The 21,867-nt window shown below is 43.1% G+C and overlaps 1 protein-coding gene across 2 annotated transcripts in view; it reads left to right on the top strand.

The window, feature by feature from the left end:
- Window positions 1–21,630, top strand: part of nexmifb (neurite extension and migration factor b) — a 46,020-nt gene extending 24,390 nt beyond the window's left edge. Inside the window, exons 2-4 of one of the 2 annotated variants that reach the window (XR_003298679.1) lie at window positions 9,528–9,658; window positions 14,284–19,759; window positions 20,695–21,630. Coding sequence is in view for 1 of the 2 variants with exons in the window: in XM_026357251.1 (XP_026213036.1) it covers window positions 9,577–9,658; window positions 14,284–18,488 (4,287 nt within the window). In the remaining variant the exon portion in view is untranslated. Of the gene's footprint in view, window positions 1–9,527; window positions 9,659–14,283 lie in introns of both variants that reach the window. The other variant, XM_026357251.1, reaches the window with a different exon arrangement.
- Window positions 21,631–21,867: the final 237 nt, after the last annotated feature.

The raw sequence follows: 21,867 nt of genomic DNA, 5'->3' as shown, positions 1-21,867 counted from the left end.
GGATTTGGCATTAAAAACAGCAGGAAGACTATAGTGGATAATTTTCTGAAATGAAGGAAAAGGAGCTGCATATTTAGGTCAGCGTTTCCTAACATAAAAACACAAAAGTTACAACATGAAATAGGTCTTTAATCTCCTATGAAAGGCAGGTGTTCGCTGCAAAATGTGCCTGACTGACTGTCAAATAGTGTGCCTCTTACTACCAATGTTATGCCACCTCCCAACAAACGAGCCAATGGCAGGCCACTTCTTTTGATGTGAACCAATGACTTTGTGCCTCCTTCTGTGGCAGCGAGTCAGCTGCCAGAGAGGAGGAGATGGGGACATTGATGTCTTTCTCTAGCTGCGCCACGTCACATTGTTGTCTATTTGATTTCCAGCCCTCATCACTGGTATTTGAATCACAAGGGGGAGCGTTTCATATCCTTGCAGGGAGAAGAAGGGGGATCTTGTCTATCTGAAAGAGCATGCTGGATTAAGGGGGTTATTTCCCCAGAGGGGGGGATATGAGAGTGAGTGTCACTCAGACAGCGCTCACTCTCACACTACCTCTGCCTCTGCATGTTGCCAGGGAGCCCTGGTTTTGACATCTCCTCCTCTCCCCTTCCTCTCCTTTATCACGTTATCCTTAGCTTTTTCCTTTTCCCCTCATCCTTTGACTCGCACTCATCATCTTCCTCATCGTCGCGACCATCTCGTCACACTCCCTTCCTCCTTCCCCTGCTGGTTACATTGCTGCCCTACAGGGAATGGAGAATTGCGTGCTTTGGAGGATGGTTGTTATTCCAATCACACCTCAGATGCAGCGAGGGTCCAGTAAAGTACAGAATAATTGGCAGGTTCCAGCAGCTACAGACAGCCATTCTATTCTTGTACTGTATGTGTGTGAATGTGAGTGTGTGTGTGTGTGTGTGTGTGTGTGTGTGTGTGTGTGTGTGTGTGTGTGTGTGTGTGTAGCTGTGATGAGAGGGAGCTGCTGTAGGTGCAGCATTCAGAGGTCATTTCATTAATTACTAGCTCTTGTGTTACGTGCGTGTTCTCACATTCTGTTTGTCAGTCTGTGTAGTGATGACATGTACGTGGTGACAAAAGAGCTGGCTGTTGACAAAAAAGGAAATATCAAGCAAAGGACAAATGACCACTGGTGTAAAAATTAAACCCACATTTTCACTGTCTCGTTAAAGCAGCCAATACTGTAACATATTGGGTGGTCGGAATTTGGCTGGAGTTTTTTGTCAGTTTGTTATCGTGCTCAATATTTTGCCCACCTCTGCGTCATAACTCACTAATAATATTTGTGTCTGTGTTGTAAATGTGATTCTATACTTCTGACAGCTGAGTAATGGTGGCAGATGTTTGGTAAACGCGCACACCTAATTACACGAGGGTCATCCTGGGTCAGGGGTCAGCGGTCAGAGGTCGCATGTGTTCACTCTCTGTCTTTTGAGATTCGCGGACTGATAGGACTCTGGGGGTGACCACTGATACACATCGATGGAGCCAAGCAGGGCAGTTAATCAGGCATGTGGGGTGTAGGCCTGGGGACAAGTGTCAGGGAAAATAAACCAGTGCTATCTGCTGGCAAACACATTGACCTGAAGACTTAATGGAACGTGTCTTCCATAGGTGCACCGCTCTATTGATTAGCCATTGATGGCAGTTGTAGCCAACACTGATATTGAGTGTGATTTTGCTTTTTTCCACCATGTCTGCAGTAGGCAGGTCTATTCTTGCAGAGGTTGAATTAAAACGAATACAGTATAGTTCTGTGTTGCTACATGTGCTTTTTTTTTTTTTCCCTTCTCAGCTGTGATTGGCTACCACGGAGGCCAGCACCATAGCGACCATCATCACTTCTTGTTCTGATGCCCTTTCTCTGTGATCCAGCCTCACCTTTAAGGGCTTCTCATTATGAGGGACTCTAACTTTAAGTTGAACAGACTAGCACAGCATGCACACGCGCACAAAAAAAAAAAAAAAACACAAGCACACACAGATCAGCACATAAACACGCTCCTGCACTGTCAGATACATAAGTGTCTTTAGCCAGAGCCAAATGCTGCCACATGTTCATTTATACTAAGGAGCACAGACACACATATGCTCTGCTTGTGGAGAAAAGAAAGGCAGTGGCCCTGAAAATTGCATAAATGTCAATTATTCTGGAGCTTATGTGAGAGCGGGAGAACAAAGTGGTGGTAATAAAAAATATCGATCACTTCAACCCATAATGTGTCTGACAGGCATTGTTGTTGTAGAAACAGGCATTGACAGAGTACCTCTGCAGGCATGTAAACCTGCAGGACATTATGTCACTGTATTAGTGCTGATCACTGCGGTGTAATGGCCCCCAGTCTCCCCCCCCAGACTGATTTAGATTCAGCAAAGCAAATGAAGCATAGCTCTAATAAATGCACCTGTTGGAAATATGATAATTGCATCTCTGATGGCTGACCTTTTTTTTCACTGTTGCAGTAAAGATTACTTGATGCATGCAATCCAAAGTGTGTGTCAGTGTCTGTGCGCTCTGTGTGTATCAGTCAGGAGTTCGAAGGGTTGGTCATGATCAGTAGTTTTGGTCCTGTCTTGGTGGATACATCTTGTATTTATCAGCAGTTACTCATACATCAGCATCTTTTTAACCATACTGAGTGGGAACACACTGTATATAATGACTGTGTATGGTTAATATGTGTCTGTGTGTGTGTGTGTGTGTATGTGTGCACGCGGAGCTGCTTGTATGCAGAGCCTCATTAAATACGCAATAGTTTCATAAGACTGACCCTTTAAGAGAAGTGGGTGGACAAAACATAGATTTGCTAAAATGAGCAAATGAATCTGTAATGTGAAACTTTATGGTGTGTTAGCCCGTGTGCGTGCGTGTGTTTGTGTGTGTCTATCCTGTGTGTGTATAAGCATGTTTAAAACCTACTATGCATTTCCAATTTCTGTGATCAAATAATTTAGCTCTACGCGCCTCACCCAGCCTTGCTCTGCACTGTGTGTTCTTGTGCGTGGCTTGTTACAGCAACCTCAGGCTAGTCAAGATGTGTTTTTGTTAATGTCATCACATTAACTGGGAGCTGGTGCGCGCTCTCATAACCCATAAGAAGACTGCTGTACATGGAATCAGGATATATCCATATGTGGGTGAGGATGCCATTGCTTCTGTCTCATTAGCGCCAGCGCTGAGGCCCTGAGCTGCTTCTTGTGCTCCACTGGGACAGTTGATGAGGCCTGACTATGTGACCTTTAACAACCTAATCAACTTTTAACACCTCGCCTACTGCCTGCATCAGTACATCACTTTTTTTTTTTTTTTTGTTTTAAACAGGTGTCTTGTTTTAACTGATCATCTGCACATGTAAGAAAGCAGGGCTGTAAACACATAGAGCAGTAGCGTGTGGAGAGAGCAGTCCATATATTGTTGTTGTCTGTCTCTCCTCACTCTGGACCTTCCCCCCGCTTACGTCTCTCCTCTCCTCCTCGTCTTTTTTGTGCTGCTGAAGAGCTCGGGTTGTGCACAAGGTAAACAGAGCGACTTAATATCTATAAAACTCAAATATCATACAGTAGGTGCTTATTTTCTTCTAGAGGTGTCGGTCGAAAAGAACAAGTCAAGTCGGCCACTTTCAGCAAATGTTCAGTAGGAAAAAAATTAAATGAATCAGATAAGAGAGTTCAAATCTACTCGTTTGTGATGCCACATTCTGAGCTACAGGATTAAAATGCTGGATTCAGACATACATTCAGAGGTCTGCACTTCAATTCTGAGGCAGACAGGGGCATTACAGGTAACAGTGGTTACAATTGTCCAGATCTGGCTCTGCAGCTTGTGCTCCACCGATAAAGATCCAGCTCTATAATCCTGATTTTTACTGAATCTTTACAATCAGATTCTTCCTGGGCTCTTCAGCCGCCTGTGATTGACAATGATTATCTCAAGCAGATACCATATCTCTGCCATCACCGTGACCATGTCAGGGATTTTAGGTAAGGATGTTTGATCAAATACAGCACCGAACTGCTAGCAGAGAAGGCACACAGCTGCAGAAGCACATGTAGAAGGCGCCATTGAATTAAAATGCAGATAAAGAATGATTTTCTCTGTCTCTCTTTATGTGTCAGATACAAAATAATTCAGATTTGACTTCAGTCGCAGCAAAGATATTACCTGACAAGCAATCTTCATGACACAATCAGCCAATTGAAGCTTTGTGTTGAGAGGCAGCTCAAACAAAAGCAGGTACGGTTCAGGAAACACCTACGTTCTGTAGAAGTGTTGTGTCCCAGACACACTGAGCCTGCAATTCAGTCTGATAGTGAGCATGGTTCTTGAGCACATTTAATATTTTCAATATATTATTTTTATTTCTAAAATTTTTCAGTATTATTATTGTTATTAATTCACAGTTTGTTAGTTATTTTTTGGTGGTGGAATTGCATTAAATCCTGTTATGTGACTTGAATTGTAATTGTAATTACAAAATCATTTAAGGCTGCTATATATCTATATAAATGTAGATTTAAATATAAAAAGTGGATAAAATGATGATGAGCAAACTGTAATTAGAAAAGAATAATTTAAAGCTGCTATAATCAATATTCTTTATAAAAAAAAATACATAAAGTGACTGTATGCAATGAGAACAGGGTTGTTGTTAGAAAAATATCATATGATTGCAGTTGCCCTCAACTCCAGGGAGCTATATAGCGTCATTTTTATGTTTATGGCTGCAACTTGAATATTTTTTTGCTGTCTCACTGCTCACTGCTGTTTTTCAGATACAGGTGAATGTTTTCAGCAAAAAATAAATAAATAAAAAACAAAGTACAGTACAAAGACAGTACACTTCTGACAGCAGAGATAATAAATATATTTATAAAGTATTTAAAATAATTAAATCAGGTGTTAATAGGGACTAAACCTGAGCTAAAAGAGAGTGAATATTGGACTTGAATTAATCATTGTGAGTAAATATTAGTGTATTGAATGTGCAAAGAAAATTGTGATATTGTCTTATCGACCAGCCCTAATTACAAACACGAGCAGCTCACTTGTCATTTCCACTCGTGCAGGCCCACGAGGAATTTCATGGTTTTCTGTATTTAAGTCAAGACTATTAACAAATATAATGTGCCTAAAATAATAACACGGAAACATTTCGATCTTTCATGTATTTATAGAGAACAAACATAAAAATCTCATAGTGCCAGTGAAAAAAATCAATGTAAATATACAAATGTGTTATCTTCCCCTAAGTCACTGCACGCTGGCCAGGTCCATGTTGTTTCCTCCACTCTGTCCAAATTCTTATTTTCATCAGTTCACAAAACATTTTGCTAATACTGCTGTGGAGTGTCAACTTCAGACATGCAGCAATGTTCTTTTTAGTTAGCAGCAGCTTCCTTCGTGGTGTCCTGCCATAGACAACCTGCTGTTCAATCTTTTACGTACAGTAGACTGGTGAACGTAGATGTTAGCCAGTTCCAATGATGCCTTCAAATCTTTGGCTGTCACTCTGGGTTGTTTCTTTACCTCTATGACTGTTCGTTGTGCTCTTGGGGTTACTGTGACTTACTTCTTAGGACAGTAGCCACAGTCCCAAGTGTCTCCATTTGTAGATGTTTCCATAACTGTAGACTGGTGTTATGGTTAAGGTATTTAAATCACTTTGTAACCTTTCCAGCTTTATGTAAATCATCAATTCTTGATCGTAGATCATCTGAAAGTTCCTTTTGGTGAGACATGGCTCACATCAGCGCATTCTTCTCAAAAATACTTCTTCTTGCCACTGTACATACATGTTGACGGTCAGCAGGCGGTCAGCTGTAGCCTTTGTGATATGTTCAGATGAAGCATTTAATAGAAGACATAAAGCAATGTGAGGTGATGCAAAGTGCTTGATCTGTCGTGCACTGACAGCGCTGTGTATCTGAGGTTTGCTTGGTGTGTCATGGCCCTCAGAATATGAGAGCTCTGACATATCAGCTGTGAGGAGAACTGTTGACCTTCGGCAGAACAATGCTTGTGTGTGAGAGAGAGAGAGAGAGACAGAAAGCAGGAGAACCAGTGCGTTACTGCGCAGTAACAGTGAGAAGGAACAGAGAGACATTAACAGGACAGAGAGCTCTGTAGTCCACCTATAAGTTAACAGAACAAAGATAACCATTAGTTAATGATAGGAATTAATGAAGTGGCATAATGGCTTAGTGCACTACGCAGAGGCCTGCCTGTGTGGAATTTGCCTGTTATCGCTGTATTGTAGTACTAACCTTAGATTTCCAGCTTGTCTCTAGTTGCTGGGGAATATTCATTCTCTTCATGAAAGTAGGACAGGTCAAATTCTAAAGTCAAACATGGGCATGTTAAGAATGTACTCACATTTAAAAAGTCTGTACGTCTATTAAAAGCATCCCAGACCCTCACTGCCATTAACAATATACATCTGAGTGTAGGTTTTACTGATGGGTTTTGGCCTTTAGGATCAAAGACGAGTTCTTACCTGGAAATAAGTGTTTGCGTATGTGTTATTTTTAAATATTTTCGTGTACCTGTGTCTACCATGGATTTTTGTTTTCTCTGTACTCCTACCACGTATTGCTCCAAGCTTAAAAGCTCAAGAGTATTACCGCGAGTTGCGTGTGAGGCAGGTTACTCAGGCTGTCTGCAGCTAGCCAGTGAACCTGCTCTGAAACCGTATACCTGTGCTGAAAGGAGGAGTCGCCATTTCAGTCTGTCTGTTTGGATCAGTTTTCCCTGTGGCGCTTAGCCCTCTTTGAGAGCTCCTCTGTTGGGGAGCTATTCCTTGGCCCCTGACTCTCTCTCTCTCTCTGTTGACACAATGGGTCCTTTGTACCTTCATATATTACTGCTGTGGGACCTTGCTTCGTATTTTCAGCAATTATACACAATCCCACTCCAACCATTCCTTTTCCCCTCAGTTGCCGCTTCATTGGAGAGAAATGCAATTGAATTGGAGAGAAATGCATTGAAACTTGGACCCAGGAAGAGGCTTGCAGGAATTAGATTGTGGTGCTGATAAGTTCCATATAGAGCTAGTAAACATGTTCTTATCTTGTTATCCAGCTTGCACATTAACACTTGGTGTGTGCAGGAGGTGGAGGAGGATTTAAAAGGATAAATCAAACCCCAATCATGCTGTTTGGCTTTCCCCACCCTCGGCTCTTTGTCTCTATTTCTCTTTCGCCTGGTGCAAAGAACCCCAGCGCATATGCAAAAGCACAGAAGGGGTCAGAAGCACTAGCCATTTTCCTACACCTGCCGAATGCTCCAGAAATTAGCGCACAGTGATTACGTGCCCTAATGTGTGGTGTTTAAAGAGCAGTTTCCTGCAGCAGAGTTAAATGGTGGCGCCCTCTGTGAAGTATTAATGATGTGGATGGATGAATCAGGTCAGCGCAAACCTGTTGACGGTAGTCGCAGCGCTCTCTTAAAGCTGCACCCAGACATCAGGCTTAACCGTTTGGCAAATTGGACATGCTTGTTGGCTGTAGCTTCAATTTATGTGCACTCTCTATTGCAGTTAGTCCATCTTCATTATTGAAATGGCCTCTCGTCAGGTCTTGACAGAGTGGTGGAGATGGTGGAGGGAGCGAGAGAGAGGGGAGCATAGAGGAGAATCATGAATAATGTGGAAAATAAACACATTTGAGGCATTGGAGCTGGCTGGCAGGAGGGGTGTTGTGAGTGTTGTGAAATGCCCTGCTTTCGTTTTTATTCCCTCCACCTCTCTCTCTCTCTCTCTCTCTCTCTTCATGTGATTGTATGTGCAGCTTCTGCCAGTGGATGCTGATACTGTGGATCCTCAGCCTTGGGGCTTTGTCTAACACACATGCAGTTGGGCATAAACGCACACACATGCAGAAGCCTTGCTACACATCCACAAGCAGCTTTAGGCGCTGAGTTCTGGCAGGACCTCTGTAGCCTGACCAGCATCCCAGCTGTGAGTTGTGTCACTGCCACTCTGGGGACACTGCCGGGCGGCTACAGCCTATTTTTAATAGGGGGCTGCTGTGTTTTTCTGAGTCCCCAGGATTGTTGCATTGATAAGGCTGAGCTTAGCTCATCTGGGTCAGGCAGTTCAAGAAGGATATCCAATTCCAATTCATGCTTTGTCAAAGAAGATATGTTTATTACCAGATGTAGAATTTCAATTTCTCAGTGTGCTGAATTTGTACAAGATGACCCCAAAGCCATCTGCCTAGGTACATGCAAGGTGCACTTCTCTCAGCTCTGGAGTAATAGGGTTTTTCTATAAAGAGATGAACGGGCTCTGGCTGGGTGTGCCTACAGGGTCCCTGTACCTGCTGCACACATGAGGAGATGCGATGGCTCATGAGGTAATTACCCACTGAGCCGGTGTGTTTGCAACTGTAAGCTGAAGCAGGGTTTCCCTTCAGGTAGAGCTCCAGCTCAGGCCAGTGAACAGCTAATGACATTTAGAAGGAATAGGATGAAAGAGATGGCAGTTGTTTGTAGTCAGCGGCACACTACCTTTGTCTTATTGTCTGCCGTCTGTCTTAATCTACCAGCCACCCTTTTCACACCACAAGGAGATCATGTTATTAGATCCCCTCCCCTGGCTCATTTGTCATCCTGCAGCACCACTCCTCCAGAGAAGGACTGCAGCAAGTGGAAAAAGAAAACAATAAAAGAAGGCAGGAGGCCACAACATAAAATGTTCATCATTTACAGGCCCACATTGTCGTGTATCATCATTATTCTTTCAGGAATCACACCAGATTAATATTCTTTTTCTTCTCCGTACCGCCCTACTTGATTTTAAGAGGCTGACAAACTTCAACCTCTCTTCTCTGTCTACCTTAACGTATTGTTTTGTACTACATTGTACCCACAGCACTGCATCCTGCTACACACACACTCAATCATCCCCCACCTCCACTTTCACCATCACTTTCCAAAGCAAAAAGTATTGTCAGTGTTTGCAGTTTGCTGTCACCACCTCAGTCACATCTCTTTAATCTTACCTCTTTGAGCCAGGTTGGTTTCCTCGCTGCCGAGGCACACAGGAGGGAGGGAGCCAGCTAATTACAATAAACAAATATGCTCAGAGCCGCCCATGTAAGGTTCGCATAGGTTAACAACTCTGCTATAAAAGTTAAATGAAGCTTAAAATAGGATAGTATGGCATACAGTTGCCATAGTGATCTCATCTGTGATTCTTTGTGTACTTTCTTGGTTGGCAAAGTTTGAATTAATCTTGGGCACGAATCTGTGATACAGAGAAGAAATGAATGATTGTTTGCTGCCCCAAGGGCCTCTTTGATGTCTCTATCATGTTTGGAGCTTTTTCTTCAGTTACTGCAACTTTGTGTTTGTCTGTGTCTCGTGTCGGTTCTTTGTTGTAATGAAATCTAATGTAGTGCTGTTAATGTTGCTCTGCATAAGACGCATGGCAGTCACCCTTTAACAGCTCCCTTCATACTTATGTCTCTTTCCATTTCTCTGTCTTCTCTGTCTCCCTGGCTCTCTCTTTCAACAGGTGGGACAGTCAAAATGATGCGTAGGAGGTGCAGCGTTGAGCCGTATTGATGGATGTGTTAACAGACAGCAGTCTCACATTGATCGTGAAGACTTCGGAACCAGAGAATGCAAATGTAGAGGAGAACACAGGTGACAAGAGTTCACTTTTCTTATAGATCGCATATATTATATGTATAATATATAACCTATTTTTAAATGACAATTGCATGTAAGATTGTTAATTTTGCCTTTTAATTCCTTCAAATTTCGCTTTGAACATTTAGACTCAATAGTTGTTGACCTACCGTAAAAGGAGAAAATTAAATTTTCCCAAGAGTAATCAAGTGCTCGTTAGAATAAATGAAAGCTGAATGATTTAAGTTTCTCTCACAACAGCTTGAAAACTTTCAAAAGACAATTAGCATTACCACATACAATGGAAGTAGCTTTTGTGAATTCGTGTTTCACCCTTAGTTTTAAGCTCTTTGACAAAGAAATGGGGGATGTGAAACACACCCTGTCTTTTTTTTAATGAAAAGTGGAAACAAAACATTAAATGAAGCTTTTTAAGCTATTGTTAATCCTCTCTCCTGATGCTTCCACGAGTCAGAAATATGACATCTACCTTTTTGCATTAAATGGTGAGAATATGAAAGGGGCTGTAACCACTAATATATTCACATTCATTAACAAAAGCAAAAGAGGCTCTCTCTCTGTGTGTGTGTGTGTGTGTGTGTGTGTGTGTGTGTGTGTGTGTGTGTGTGTGTGTGTGTGTGTGTGTGTATTGTTTTTTTCACATTGCAGCTGCTGTCTCTGTGAATCTTCTACTAAACCCTATTCTAGTTAGACATAGTTAGGTATAGTTGCAGTACAGCCCATTCTTTTTACTATAAGTCCATTGACGCCATGCATTGTCTAAGAGTTTTTGAGCCACTACATACTGCCCCCTATAGTTTACCTCTACCAAGCACCACTGATCCGTAGATTAAGTTTATCTTAGTGTTTCAGGTCTGGTCAGGCTCACGAGGAACTGACCAGTTCCCACTGTGAGAATCACATGGATTATCCTCAGCAAAAGAGAGGAAAAGAGAGAAAGAGAAGACAGCGAATAAGGGCAGGAAAAAGAGTGGTAGCAGAGAAGGGTGAAAGCAGCTCCATTGAGAAGGAACAGGCCAGCTCTCCGAGGAGGATGGCCATGAATCACGCTGCAGTTACTCACCACTTATTATGAACATCCCGTACTGGCTGGATTGATTTCCCCCCACCATTCACAAAATGTCATATAGTGAAGATGGAGCAATAGGTAGCAAGCGGCTTCTGTGGCTGCCTTACCAGCTGGATGAGTGAACGCCTCGGGTGACTGTGACTGCAGAACGGCTAGCTTGGCATTTTACGAATGTAAAAGCCTCCATATAACAGGGATAAGGAGCACGGAGGTTGGAAGGGAAGGAGAGAGTGAGCAGGATGGGGAGGAAGATGAGATGGAAAGAGGGAAAGGGAAGGAGGAATGATTTCAAAAAGCTATTAAAAGGAGGAAAAGGCCATGTCAGCTGTTTTCATTTGCATTGTACTTCATATTGTGATATGGAATGGACGTATGACTTTATTCATGTTAATATCGGAGACAGATGGTGCTCATATAGACATTTTGCCCTATTTATAAAGTGCATCTACTGAGAGAAAGATTATGGCTGCAATGTGTGTATGTGCATATGTGCCTGTGTGTGTGTGGCATCTGACACTAATAGATGAAGCCACAGATGCCAACTTGTCTCTCCCCTCATGTCCATGTCCCCCTGCATGAGCTTGTCTCTCTGCAGAGCCGGCTGGCACAGGGCAGTTCGGGCTTACCTAAGGTCGATGAAGCCCTGACTGTCATGGCTAGGATAATAGGTGAGACTCAGAGAGCTCTGAGTGCTAACTGGTCTGGTCTGGTCTAGTTTGGCGGTTGTCGGGCTGTCTAGCATGGCTGAGCTTGGCAGGACTGGGGATCAGAAGATCGCCACCACCTGCCAGCAGCCGGGGTCCTTCCATATGTTCAGGGGAGAATGTCTATGCCAGCTTGCACGAGCTGTGTCACATCCAGCCTCCATTTCTATTCAAGGAGCGCTTCTCTTTGAATCTCAGCGTGCACGAACCGTGCTTTTTATTAGTAAATGAGCTGCTCTTTCTGTAAGCTGCACACTGAAGCCTGGCAGCAGTGAGCATTTTGGATGTTTATCTTGTTTACATTTGCCAGATCAGATGAAGTAGTATCATTATGCTGTACCATATCAGTGAATATGAAGCTACTGGTCACCCTTTGACCTCTAATGTCAAACTCGATTTGTCAGCTACAGTCATAGCAGTAAGGCCCTGTGTGTTTGTGTGTGTGTGTGTGTGTGTGTGTGTGTGTGTGTGTGTGTGTACCTGTCTTACTGACTGATCTGTGGCACATTCTGAACAGCTGAAGAGCTAATGGTCCAGCTGGAGACAGATGGCCTCTCGATAACACTATACCCCCAAGCTAATACTCACACTCTATCACTCTCCCTCTCATACACACATACGTGCATCCATACATGCATGCACTAGCACACACACACACACTCTTGCTCTCTCTCTCTCTCTTTCACACACACACAAACACACGCTAGAAAATTATATGCACACTGGATAGGATAGATTGTTAATCCATTATAAAGCCTGAGGAAACACATTTCTCAATATGAGTTTAATGTTTCACAGCAATTTTGAACAATCTTTTGGCAATATTAGGTAGAAGCTTAGGTTTCATGCGTGCACAGGGGGATAAAGGAAGTTAATTTCTCCCCTTTTTTGTAATTTCCCCTTTTCTGTGGCTGTGCTTCTTTGTAGGGCTAATGAAAGAGATAAGTAATTATTTCTTATCTTTGTCTTGACTATGAGTGCTGGAAAATGACTTGGTAGATTTCAAGTACTGGCACTATTTACATATAATTTTAAGCCAAATTAATTGTGTCCATGTCTGGGAAAAATAGCTTTGTTGTCTTTCTATAATCTCGTGTTTACAATAAGTGCCATACAGTGCAGTGGGGCCGAAGATGTAATAATAAACATAGAAGAAGAGCTCTGTCCTGACTCTCCACAGAGAACATGTGTCAGTAACATGCTTTTGCTCTGAGGTCATTTTGGCTCACAGACTGAACTGATGGCAAACGCCTCGCTGTGATGCTTCTGCAGCCTCTGACGAGTTGCTGCTATAACAGTTTTCTGACTCCTAGAGGAAGAGAGGAGATGCATATTTCTCCTGAGATTTTCTTCATTAAGGATGACAGTAGCACAGTTGTATGCTTTTAGTAGGCGTTCTGGTTGCACCAGTGTGTCTCCAGATCCAGAGCGAACAACTCTCAGAAATTTCATTACCTCGTTAAATCACTATCAAATCATATCCATATTCAAAGATTTGCTCACCACCAATACAGCCATGTTGAACACTGTTTGTTAAGCAGTGTGTCCCTCAAGCATTTATCACTAGCTCAATAATCACTAGGTGCATCCATCCTAAAATGGGGGATGCTGCTAGTTAACCTCTGTGAATACTTTACTGTGGGTTGTTTTTTTCTGGAACGGTTTTAAAGAATATGTGCACGGCTGCAGCTTGGGATTGTAGAGAGAAGCAGGTGTAGATGATATTGGTTATACAGTTTCCAACATATGGGCCTGTCGTGTCCCATGTGTACGTACCTGCCTCCGCTGCTGTCATCTAATTATGCAGAGCAAACAAAGCTATCTGCCTGCTGCTACAAGCCCGCTTCTGTGGATTTTGATTGTTACTCATCAGATGGATGTCTTCAACTGATTAAGACATTGTCACAATCGACCTGTAGAAAATCACCAAAACCTACATTCAATTTAGTCATTACTGCTATTGTTGCTGCCAATCTGTGTAATCTTGTGGTGCATTGCTACTTAAGATCTAAGTTGTTGCTGGATCTAGTGTATACAGACAAAAATAGTGAAATAAGGGGATGGTAAAGCACAATGACTGCATTAATTTGATCTCATATACAGCTTGTGGGTTGTCAAAGGAAGGCAAACAATACCATAGTGAATAGTGGTTCTATATTATTTCCATAAAGTAGTGTATATCCTTTTGTCAAGCCAATTAGTAATGCTTTGGATTGAATGTTCCTACTCCGTGTCTATGAATGAAAGCTTTATTTAACACAAATTTAAATGGTTTAGCAACTATTATCTCACAACGTGAATGTTGCATAATTGTAAGAAGTCTTTCCATTGGCTTACCCACTTTCAGGAGACTCGCAGAGAGTTTTTGTTTCTGAGATCTTTGCACTGCTTCCTCCACACAAATGATAAAATGTAGTTCTATTAAATAGAACAACTACATTCCTAGCAGCTCTTTATCTCTTTTGCAGCTGGAGATTAAATTTGTGAATCACCTTCCCATTGTTTTATGTGCTCTGGGAATTAGATATGAATTTTGTAAAGCTGTGATGGTTTTGATTTGTACATATTGAACATTAAGCTCTAATGGCTAAGAAGTTGTCAATATTCAATTTGACGTAGCTAATACCTCTTACTGAATCCAGTATCAAAACTGAATTATTAATGTTTAAGGCTGGCATCTCAAATTGACATTTTGAGCTCTAGGGGGTTAATTGACACTAATTGCATTCCGTTAGCCCAGAAGAAATGTCAGTGTAACTACAGGACAAAAACATGTAATTTAACTTCACATTTACAGTTTGAAGAGTTGAAAAAAACGTAACTTTTCTTTTTTTTTGTCTCTGCAGGGATATGTGAGCAGAGTGGTGATCTGAGTCTGTGCGGGCTCATTGATGCTGCTCTCCCTCCATCCTCATCTCCTCCCACTGCAGAGGCTTCACAACGGGCCTGTCCAACTCATCAGAGGACCACCCTCCCCCTGCCCCTTGCCAGTGACCCCTCTTTGGCCCTGACAGCGCCTCCCTGCCCTCCGTCTGATGACACTCAAACTGTAGTCCCCCACCTTCACCGCACACTCACTTCTACATCACTTCCTGCCCCAGCTGTAAACTCCTGGGGCTCAACAGAGGACACTCAGAAAGCGCCCCTTCCGCTGCCTGTTTCCCTTCCTTTGCCTGCTACAATGATGGAGCCTGGCACTGTGTCTGCACTGACAGAGGAGTGTCTTCTCCAGCCTACCCGCACCTGCCTCGGCTGCTTCATTGAGACCCGTGATGCTACGGATCCTAATTCCATCCAGAACCCGCCCCATGACCCTAATGCCAATGCTGACGTAGAGACTGGGTTAAGTGTAAGGATAGGGGATGTGAGCCGAGAGGACTTCTCTGACATCAGCAACATCAGCATCCAGTGCCTGAGCCATGCGGGGGAGGCAGTGAGTCATTACGGAGAACAGCTCCTCTCTGACCAGCTACTTAGCTTTCCTCTGCCGAAAGCCCCAGGTGAGGGCAAGAGAGTGGATGGAAGCAAAACAACAGAAGACTGTGATGACCCAGAGGATGATGCAACTGCTAAGAACTTGTATGAAGGACTGTTACTAGACAAAGTGAGCGGAGAGGAGGTTCTGCTGGCTAATGCTGGCCAGGACTGGGGCTACTTTGAGTCATTCATCAGTGAGAGTAAAATGGAACTGCTGGACCTTTGTTCTAAAAATGAACTCTCAGTCAACCTCTTCTCTGAGGAAGATGTTGACAATCTATTTGATGACGAGGACGATGATTCAACTTTAAGCAGTGATGTCTGTTCGCTGAAGATTCGTTACGAGTCTTTCCAGGACAATATGAGGGAAAAAACGAATGTGCTCCAGGAGGAGACACAGTTCAACTTTTTCCCCAGTGTGCTGGCCAACTGTGCCAAGAAAGAGGAAGGAGCAGGGGTCTTAAGAAGGAGTACAGAGGACCTTCAGCCCAAAACTGATGCGCTCATCCTGGAAACAGGACAGGAAGGAAAGGCAGGGGACTGCAGTGGTAGGAGCCCCCTTCATGGCTCTCAAGGCTCACCCATGTCCACTTCCAAAGTCAACTACCTAATGGACTTCAACTCCACAGAAGAGTCGGGCGAATTCAGTGATGACAGCTCCTGCACTGGCTCCTCCTCAGACACCCTACAGGAGGGCAAATTTAAAAAGGGCCACTCAAAGAGATTCCTCAGCCCCTCCAACCCCCTCAACTATGGCTTGCGATCCAAAAGAAAGGTTAGATACAGTGATGATTACTTATACGATGTTGACTCACTGGAGAGTGAGAAGAACGCAGAGAAAAAAGAGAAGGCTCCCGCTGGTCAGAAGGAGGAGGAGGATGTAGACTGGTGTCCCAAAAAACGTCGGAAATCCTGCCGGAAAGAGCCACCCGTGGTCATCAAGTACATCATCATCAACAGGTTCAAAGGAGAGAGACTCATGTCAGTGAAACTGGGAAAGTTAGACCCTATGGATGCTACTGTGAGCTTGAACGCAGACACAGTAAGCAAATATAAGACACTGGCTCCTCTGAAGGATTTCTGGCAGGAGAGGCAAAGAGAGAGACAGGAACAGCTTAAGCTGGCTGCCAGAGATAAACAACAATGCGGTTTTCATCTAAACGGACGCCATCATCGCCCTTTTAATTCTCATCCCAAAAGGAAATACAAGATTGCAAACAGGCTTAAGGTTCAGAGGATTCACGCTGTGGAGCAATCAGCAACAGCACAGGGCTCCCCTCTCTCTGATCAAGGCCATGGAGGTGTCACTAAAGAGGAGGCCACCCCCATGGTAGGGGGAATTATAGCAGCCCCAGGCCTCCCGGTCACATTAGACACAAACTCCATCACGCACATAGTCACTGCCAAAAGCCGCTCCCAGGAGAGGGAGGAGAGGGAGGGGAGGAGACTGGGAGGAAATAAAACAGTCAGGATAAGGAAATTCAAAAGCGAAGCCAGGCTGAGGAGCAAGAAAATGAAAGAAGCAGAAGGAGAGGAGGGGAGGAGCGTGACAAATGAAACGGATGCCTGTGTCGCTGCGGCACAGATTGAGGACCCTACTGCTGGGTTAGAAGAGGCAGGCATTAGCTCAGCTACAGTCAAACCCCATTTCTCTGACAATACTACCACTGCTCACACATCTGAGGAGAAATTCCCCTTTGTTTCGTCCACCTGCTCACCTGACAAAACTCCCTCTTCAGAGGAGGTGGAAGCGGGTGTCCCTGTCATCCCGGGGGGCTACCTGCAGACCCTATTAGATGCTACAGACTCCTCCAGTGGAGCAGCTATCTCTTATTTCCCCCAGCAGCCCTCTAGGCAGCAGTATCCTCTGGGGCTGTCCCTAGAGGAGAAACAGTTTTCTTCTCTACAACTTGCTCAGAGCTGCGTCCTCTCTCCTCCATCCGAGTCTGAGCTGCAGCAGTCTCCCCAGAACTGCCCAAACTTCCCCCAGATGTGGCACCCACAGCTCTGTGCAAGTCACAGCCAGAGCTTTGGGCCTGAGACTCCTGAGACACCCATCTTACCCAACAACTTCCCAGCTGCTGTTCCCCTGAATGACAGCCTGCCAGTGTCTAACTACAGCCAGCTGAGCCCCGAGGCTGACAGGCTGCTTTATGAGAAGAGCTACCTGACTGAGGCTGGGCTGCAGCCTGGGGCAGATCTGCAAGTGTGTCAGTCTGCATGTGTGGAGGGCCAGGTGCAATACCAGAGAGGGTCCCTGTGCACAGACAATGGCAGGCTCATCAGCTATGACTCAGTGGGCTCTCTGTCAGCCTCCTCCAGCAATTACAGCTCCCTCAGCCTCAAGTCTTGTGAGCGAGAGGGTGAGGAGGAAGGCCGAGACAGTTTCTTAGCTCATTGCAGTCCTAAAGTGGTGATTCAGCAGAGTGTGGACGCCCTTACTCCACTCAGGGAGTCCTCAGACCTGCTGGATATCTCCAACTTCACCCCTGACAAATTTAGACACTCATCGCTGTCAGAGCTTTCCCCACCTGAGACCCCCAACCTGTCCCCCCAGGTGGTAGGGCGTGAGATGAAGATGGCGGGGAATGTTGGAGAATACCAGGATGTGAATGATATAACTATAGACTGCAATACGGAGGTAAAGTGGAACTGTGACGTTATGCAGCAACAAGAGCACACAACAAATGCATACACAGTGGAAGACGGCCAGTTTCCACTGCACAACTTCAATAATCAGGGTGTGTTATGTTTAGATAAAAAGGAGCTGGGAGTTACTGAATTTGATGAACAGACTAGTGAGATGTTGGCTGGTGCAAAAAGCATCAAGTCAAAGAGGAAAAGCAATTGCAAACAGACAGCTGCAGGACAGAGCCCAAAGAAAGTCAGGGCTCCTAGAGTTCCCAAGTCAGAAAAAGTCAAGACCCCCAAACAGAACTCCCGCTCCACCAAAAAAATAAAGGCTATGTTAGAGGGTAAGGCAGCGAAGAACCAGGCAGGTGCTTGTGGTACAGGTCTGACTGACAGCAGCGGCACTGGGGACTGGCCTGGCACCGGCTGGTCAGAAAGCAACAGTCTGGTAGGGGACGACCAGAGAGAATTCGAGGAGCCCTCCAATATTCTGTCCAACATTGTCTCTGGCATGGCTGAGGTCCAAAGGTTCATGATGGCCTCCATTGAGCCACTGTGGAATCCCATGTCAGAGGCCTGCATGCCCTCTGAGGCAAATAGCCTCAACCTAAAGACCCTCAAAATCTTGGCAGGCACAGAGGCTGACCTAAAGAAAAAAGGAGGAGCGCTAACAGGGGCCGGGAGAGGCAGAAAGGCAGGCGGAAAGGGAAGTAAAAACCAGGCCAAATTCAACCCCTCTCATCCCCTATTCCCTCAACTAGCTCTGGGCTGTAACATGTTTGATAAACCCAGCTTTATTAACCCTGGGCCCGCACACAAAAAGCTGTACCGCCACAAGACCAGTGCAAAGTTCCCTCGGATTGAGACACTGAAGGGGAAGCGAGCTGAGAGAGACCCAAATAAGGACATAGCACTGATGACCTCTTTTGAGAAACTGAGGTAATATTTTGTTATCAGCTGCTGTTGCACCCCTTCTCACTTCCCCCCCACTACCTGCTCAGCCCTCCCTCCCAAGCATACCTACACTGACGCTATGCCAGAGCTGCATGACTACTACGTTCCCCCCGACTACTCCCACTTCCTTTTAACCCCCCTGAAGAGGAAATTAATATCTGCATGACAAACTTCTTGTACTTTGCAAACTACCTATTGAGTGATTGTGTCAAGCTTGATTGAGATTTGAAACGACCATGGCTGCATTTTTCTTGCTTTTGTTGTTTCTGCTTTGTTTGTTCTTCTTATAGTCGTTTTTGTTTTATTCCTGTCTGAAAAAAAAAGAATAAGCCTTGAAAACAGTTCTGTCGCCTTTTTGAGGAACCTTGTTTTTGTATTTTCTCAGCAGAACTTGCTCCCCTGAATTATGTATTTATTCCCCCTTTTCCCTAAAGATGTAGCTATATACACAAATGCATTGAGTGACATCTACGCACCCCTCCTCCTCATCTGTTTTTGTATGCAGAATATGGATGTCCTGTTGTTGCTGTCCTTCAGACACTGCCTGGCTCATTTCAAGAGGGACACCTACAAATAATGAGCCCAGTTTAAGCCCAAGACATCTTGAAAACACAAGATGGGACCATTTTGTATTGATGACATATCAGACGTTGTCTTTTTTTTCCCCCTTCAAAGTTGGAATGACTCCCCATTTGTTTCTTTTTTCTTCTGGAGTTTAGAGGAACTGGTTATCTAAATTTACATTTTTACGCCTTGCAAATTCATAAAAGCTCCACCCTCAGAGTATTTTTGTCAATGTTGTTGTACAGGGACATGCAATATTTGCAAAAAAGATCATTATAATCTTAAAATCAATGTGCCAAAAGTAACAATGCTGTGTAAATGACCTCTTATATATGTGTGAATATTGGCTGTTCCTCTTTTCTATCCATTGGAATATTGGCTGCTCGGGTTGGAGACTCCTTACAGAGACTTGCCACTACAGGAATTCTTTATTTGGGACTTTTCTCTCTTCTCTGATGAAAGGCACCAACAGCTGGCAGTGGTACACCACCACTCACTAAACCAAATCAGAAAGACTCTGAATTCTCCTCGTTTCCCCACTATGTTTGCCAAATTCAATTTACCTCAACATCGCCTGGCACTGAGAAGCAAAGGGGAGATCTGCTCTGAAGGCTACTGTAGAGGGAGAAGATGAAAAAAGAGATGTTCAAATGAGCTTTCTCTGGACCAAGGAGAGTGTAGTGCAGATGTTTGAGGGTAAGCAAGGAAATTATTTGTCGGTTGAGGCTGTGCCTCACTGAATAGCTGTTTTGTACTGGAAATTCAAGGCAGTTTATTACTCTTAGAGATTCTGATGCACGCATCAGTTGTGAATGAACATTACTTTTTTTGCAGTTACATTTTAAGCAAATGTGAAAGCAGTTTTCAGTACAAATGGAATCAGTAATCTTGTAAATGAAAGAAAGCATGTCTTCGAATTAGCTCCACATGGGAATTTTACATCAGTCTTACCTGAAATGGTAATTTCTCTTGACATTCTCATGTATTTTATTTCTTCAACACTGCCATACTTTATCATTTGTCACATAATGTCTTAATTTTACTTTTTTTTTATAGATACTTTCTTATATATGCTGCCTTTAATTGTCATCTCAATTTCAATGGGTCAAGATTTTGGCAGAAAATCAAGGCCAAATGAATGCACAAATTGAATAAAAATACATTAGTACTATCTGATCCAGTGTATTCCCAGGCCATTTATATTAATGACTTTAGGCTAAGTCACTGCCTCATTGCCCTGAAATAGATCCACCTTATAAAGGCCCGCACAATCATATTTAATCTGTTCTAAAACCGTTATGTACTAAATGAATTCCAGGACAAATGCCGAGCCCCTTCAGCTGATTACAATAGCTATTAAAAATATATTATATACCCAAACAAGAGGACTATAGTTTCTCTCTCTCTTTTATTTTTAAGCATAGCAGTAATTATATAAGACTGGCTGGAGATGTGTGGACAAATTGAAGCTTGATTTAAAAACAGGCGTCGTCACACTGGATATGGTAATTCTGACGCACAGGTGATAGTAATTGATTGCTTGCATAAGGCAAGAATCATAATCATTCTTTCTCTGTCTCTTTTTTTTGTCTCTCTCCTCTCTGCCATGATCCTTTGTTTCTTTTCTCCAGTGTATCAGGGTTAGGACCAAGACAAGCTGCTGATGGGAAGCTCCACATTGGCTGCAAGCCCATTTAGTCTGCCTTCTCTCATTTCTGCCTATTGTCAAATTGAATGTACTTCTCTGAGTTCATATTCTTTTTCTTTTCTTCTTTTAAGTTTTGAAAATGTGCCACTGTTGAGCTGCCTCATGTTAATGGTGCTAAGAAAGCTGACTTTTTTTTTGGATTTGTTTTCCCAGAGTTAACAAAAAAAAGAAAAAGAAATGCAAAATAGATTAGGTACCTAACCCTGTTTATGAATGTATATTATAATGTTACGTTATGTTATTTGATGTATTCACTTCATGATTCTTTGACATTGATTGGAATTACTTTTGCTCTTTTCATTAAAAGATTACCGAGCTTTATATATACTGTCTAGAGTTGTTACCAGAAGGAATCTTAATGAACTCTTGACACTACAAAATCTTGTATATTTTTTGTGTGCCAATTTGTAACATATTTTGTAAGTGTATATTTTTCTTAGAAAGTGCTGTGAAGTATTTGTGTGTGTGAGTAACCTTTTATGCGCCTCTATGGGCAGTGGAAAGGATATACAATGACAAGTTTCTGGTTTTAAAAACCAAAATATGAAAGTATCAACAGAAAACTAGAAATATTTACATTTTGTTGGGAGTTTTGTAATAAGACCATGATCTTGTTGTGAGAGTGTTGTGTTACTGTGCAAAACACAAATAAGCAAAGAAAAAAAATGAAAACCTGGAAAAAAATATAATTTGTGAACAATTTGCTGTTTTATAGATTTTCATGTAAATTATTTGAGTATTATTTTGTTTTGTTTTTTTTGTTTTGTTGTAACTGTTGCAAAGGTTTTAAATATTTGTGATCAAGCCTGTATGGTGATAATGTAATATTGGTAACTTGCTGAGTTTTGTAATAATGTTTATGGAGTAAATATACAAATTAAAATAAGATTTTGAATGCTGCTTTCTGAAGAGAGTTGGGTTGTGTTTTTTACTGCCCACCCATTGCTGTGGCCAGTATCTACAGTGTAAATAAATATAAAATCTCCACACTGCTTCTCTGAAAACAATGCAGTCCATTCAAAATAATAATTACAAAAGCGTATGGCATGCAGTTTTGTGAAAACACTTAATATTGCAAACAACTTACTGAGATGTC

The sequence above is a fragment of the Anabas testudineus genome, chromosome 10, assembly GCF_900324465.2.
Source record: "Anabas testudineus chromosome 10, fAnaTes1.2, whole genome shotgun sequence".
NCBI lineage: Eukaryota > Metazoa > Chordata > Actinopteri > Anabantiformes > Anabantidae > Anabas > Anabas testudineus.
Note: the sequence above shows the minus strand (reverse complement) of the source record. Positions and strands in the feature narration are given on the sequence as shown.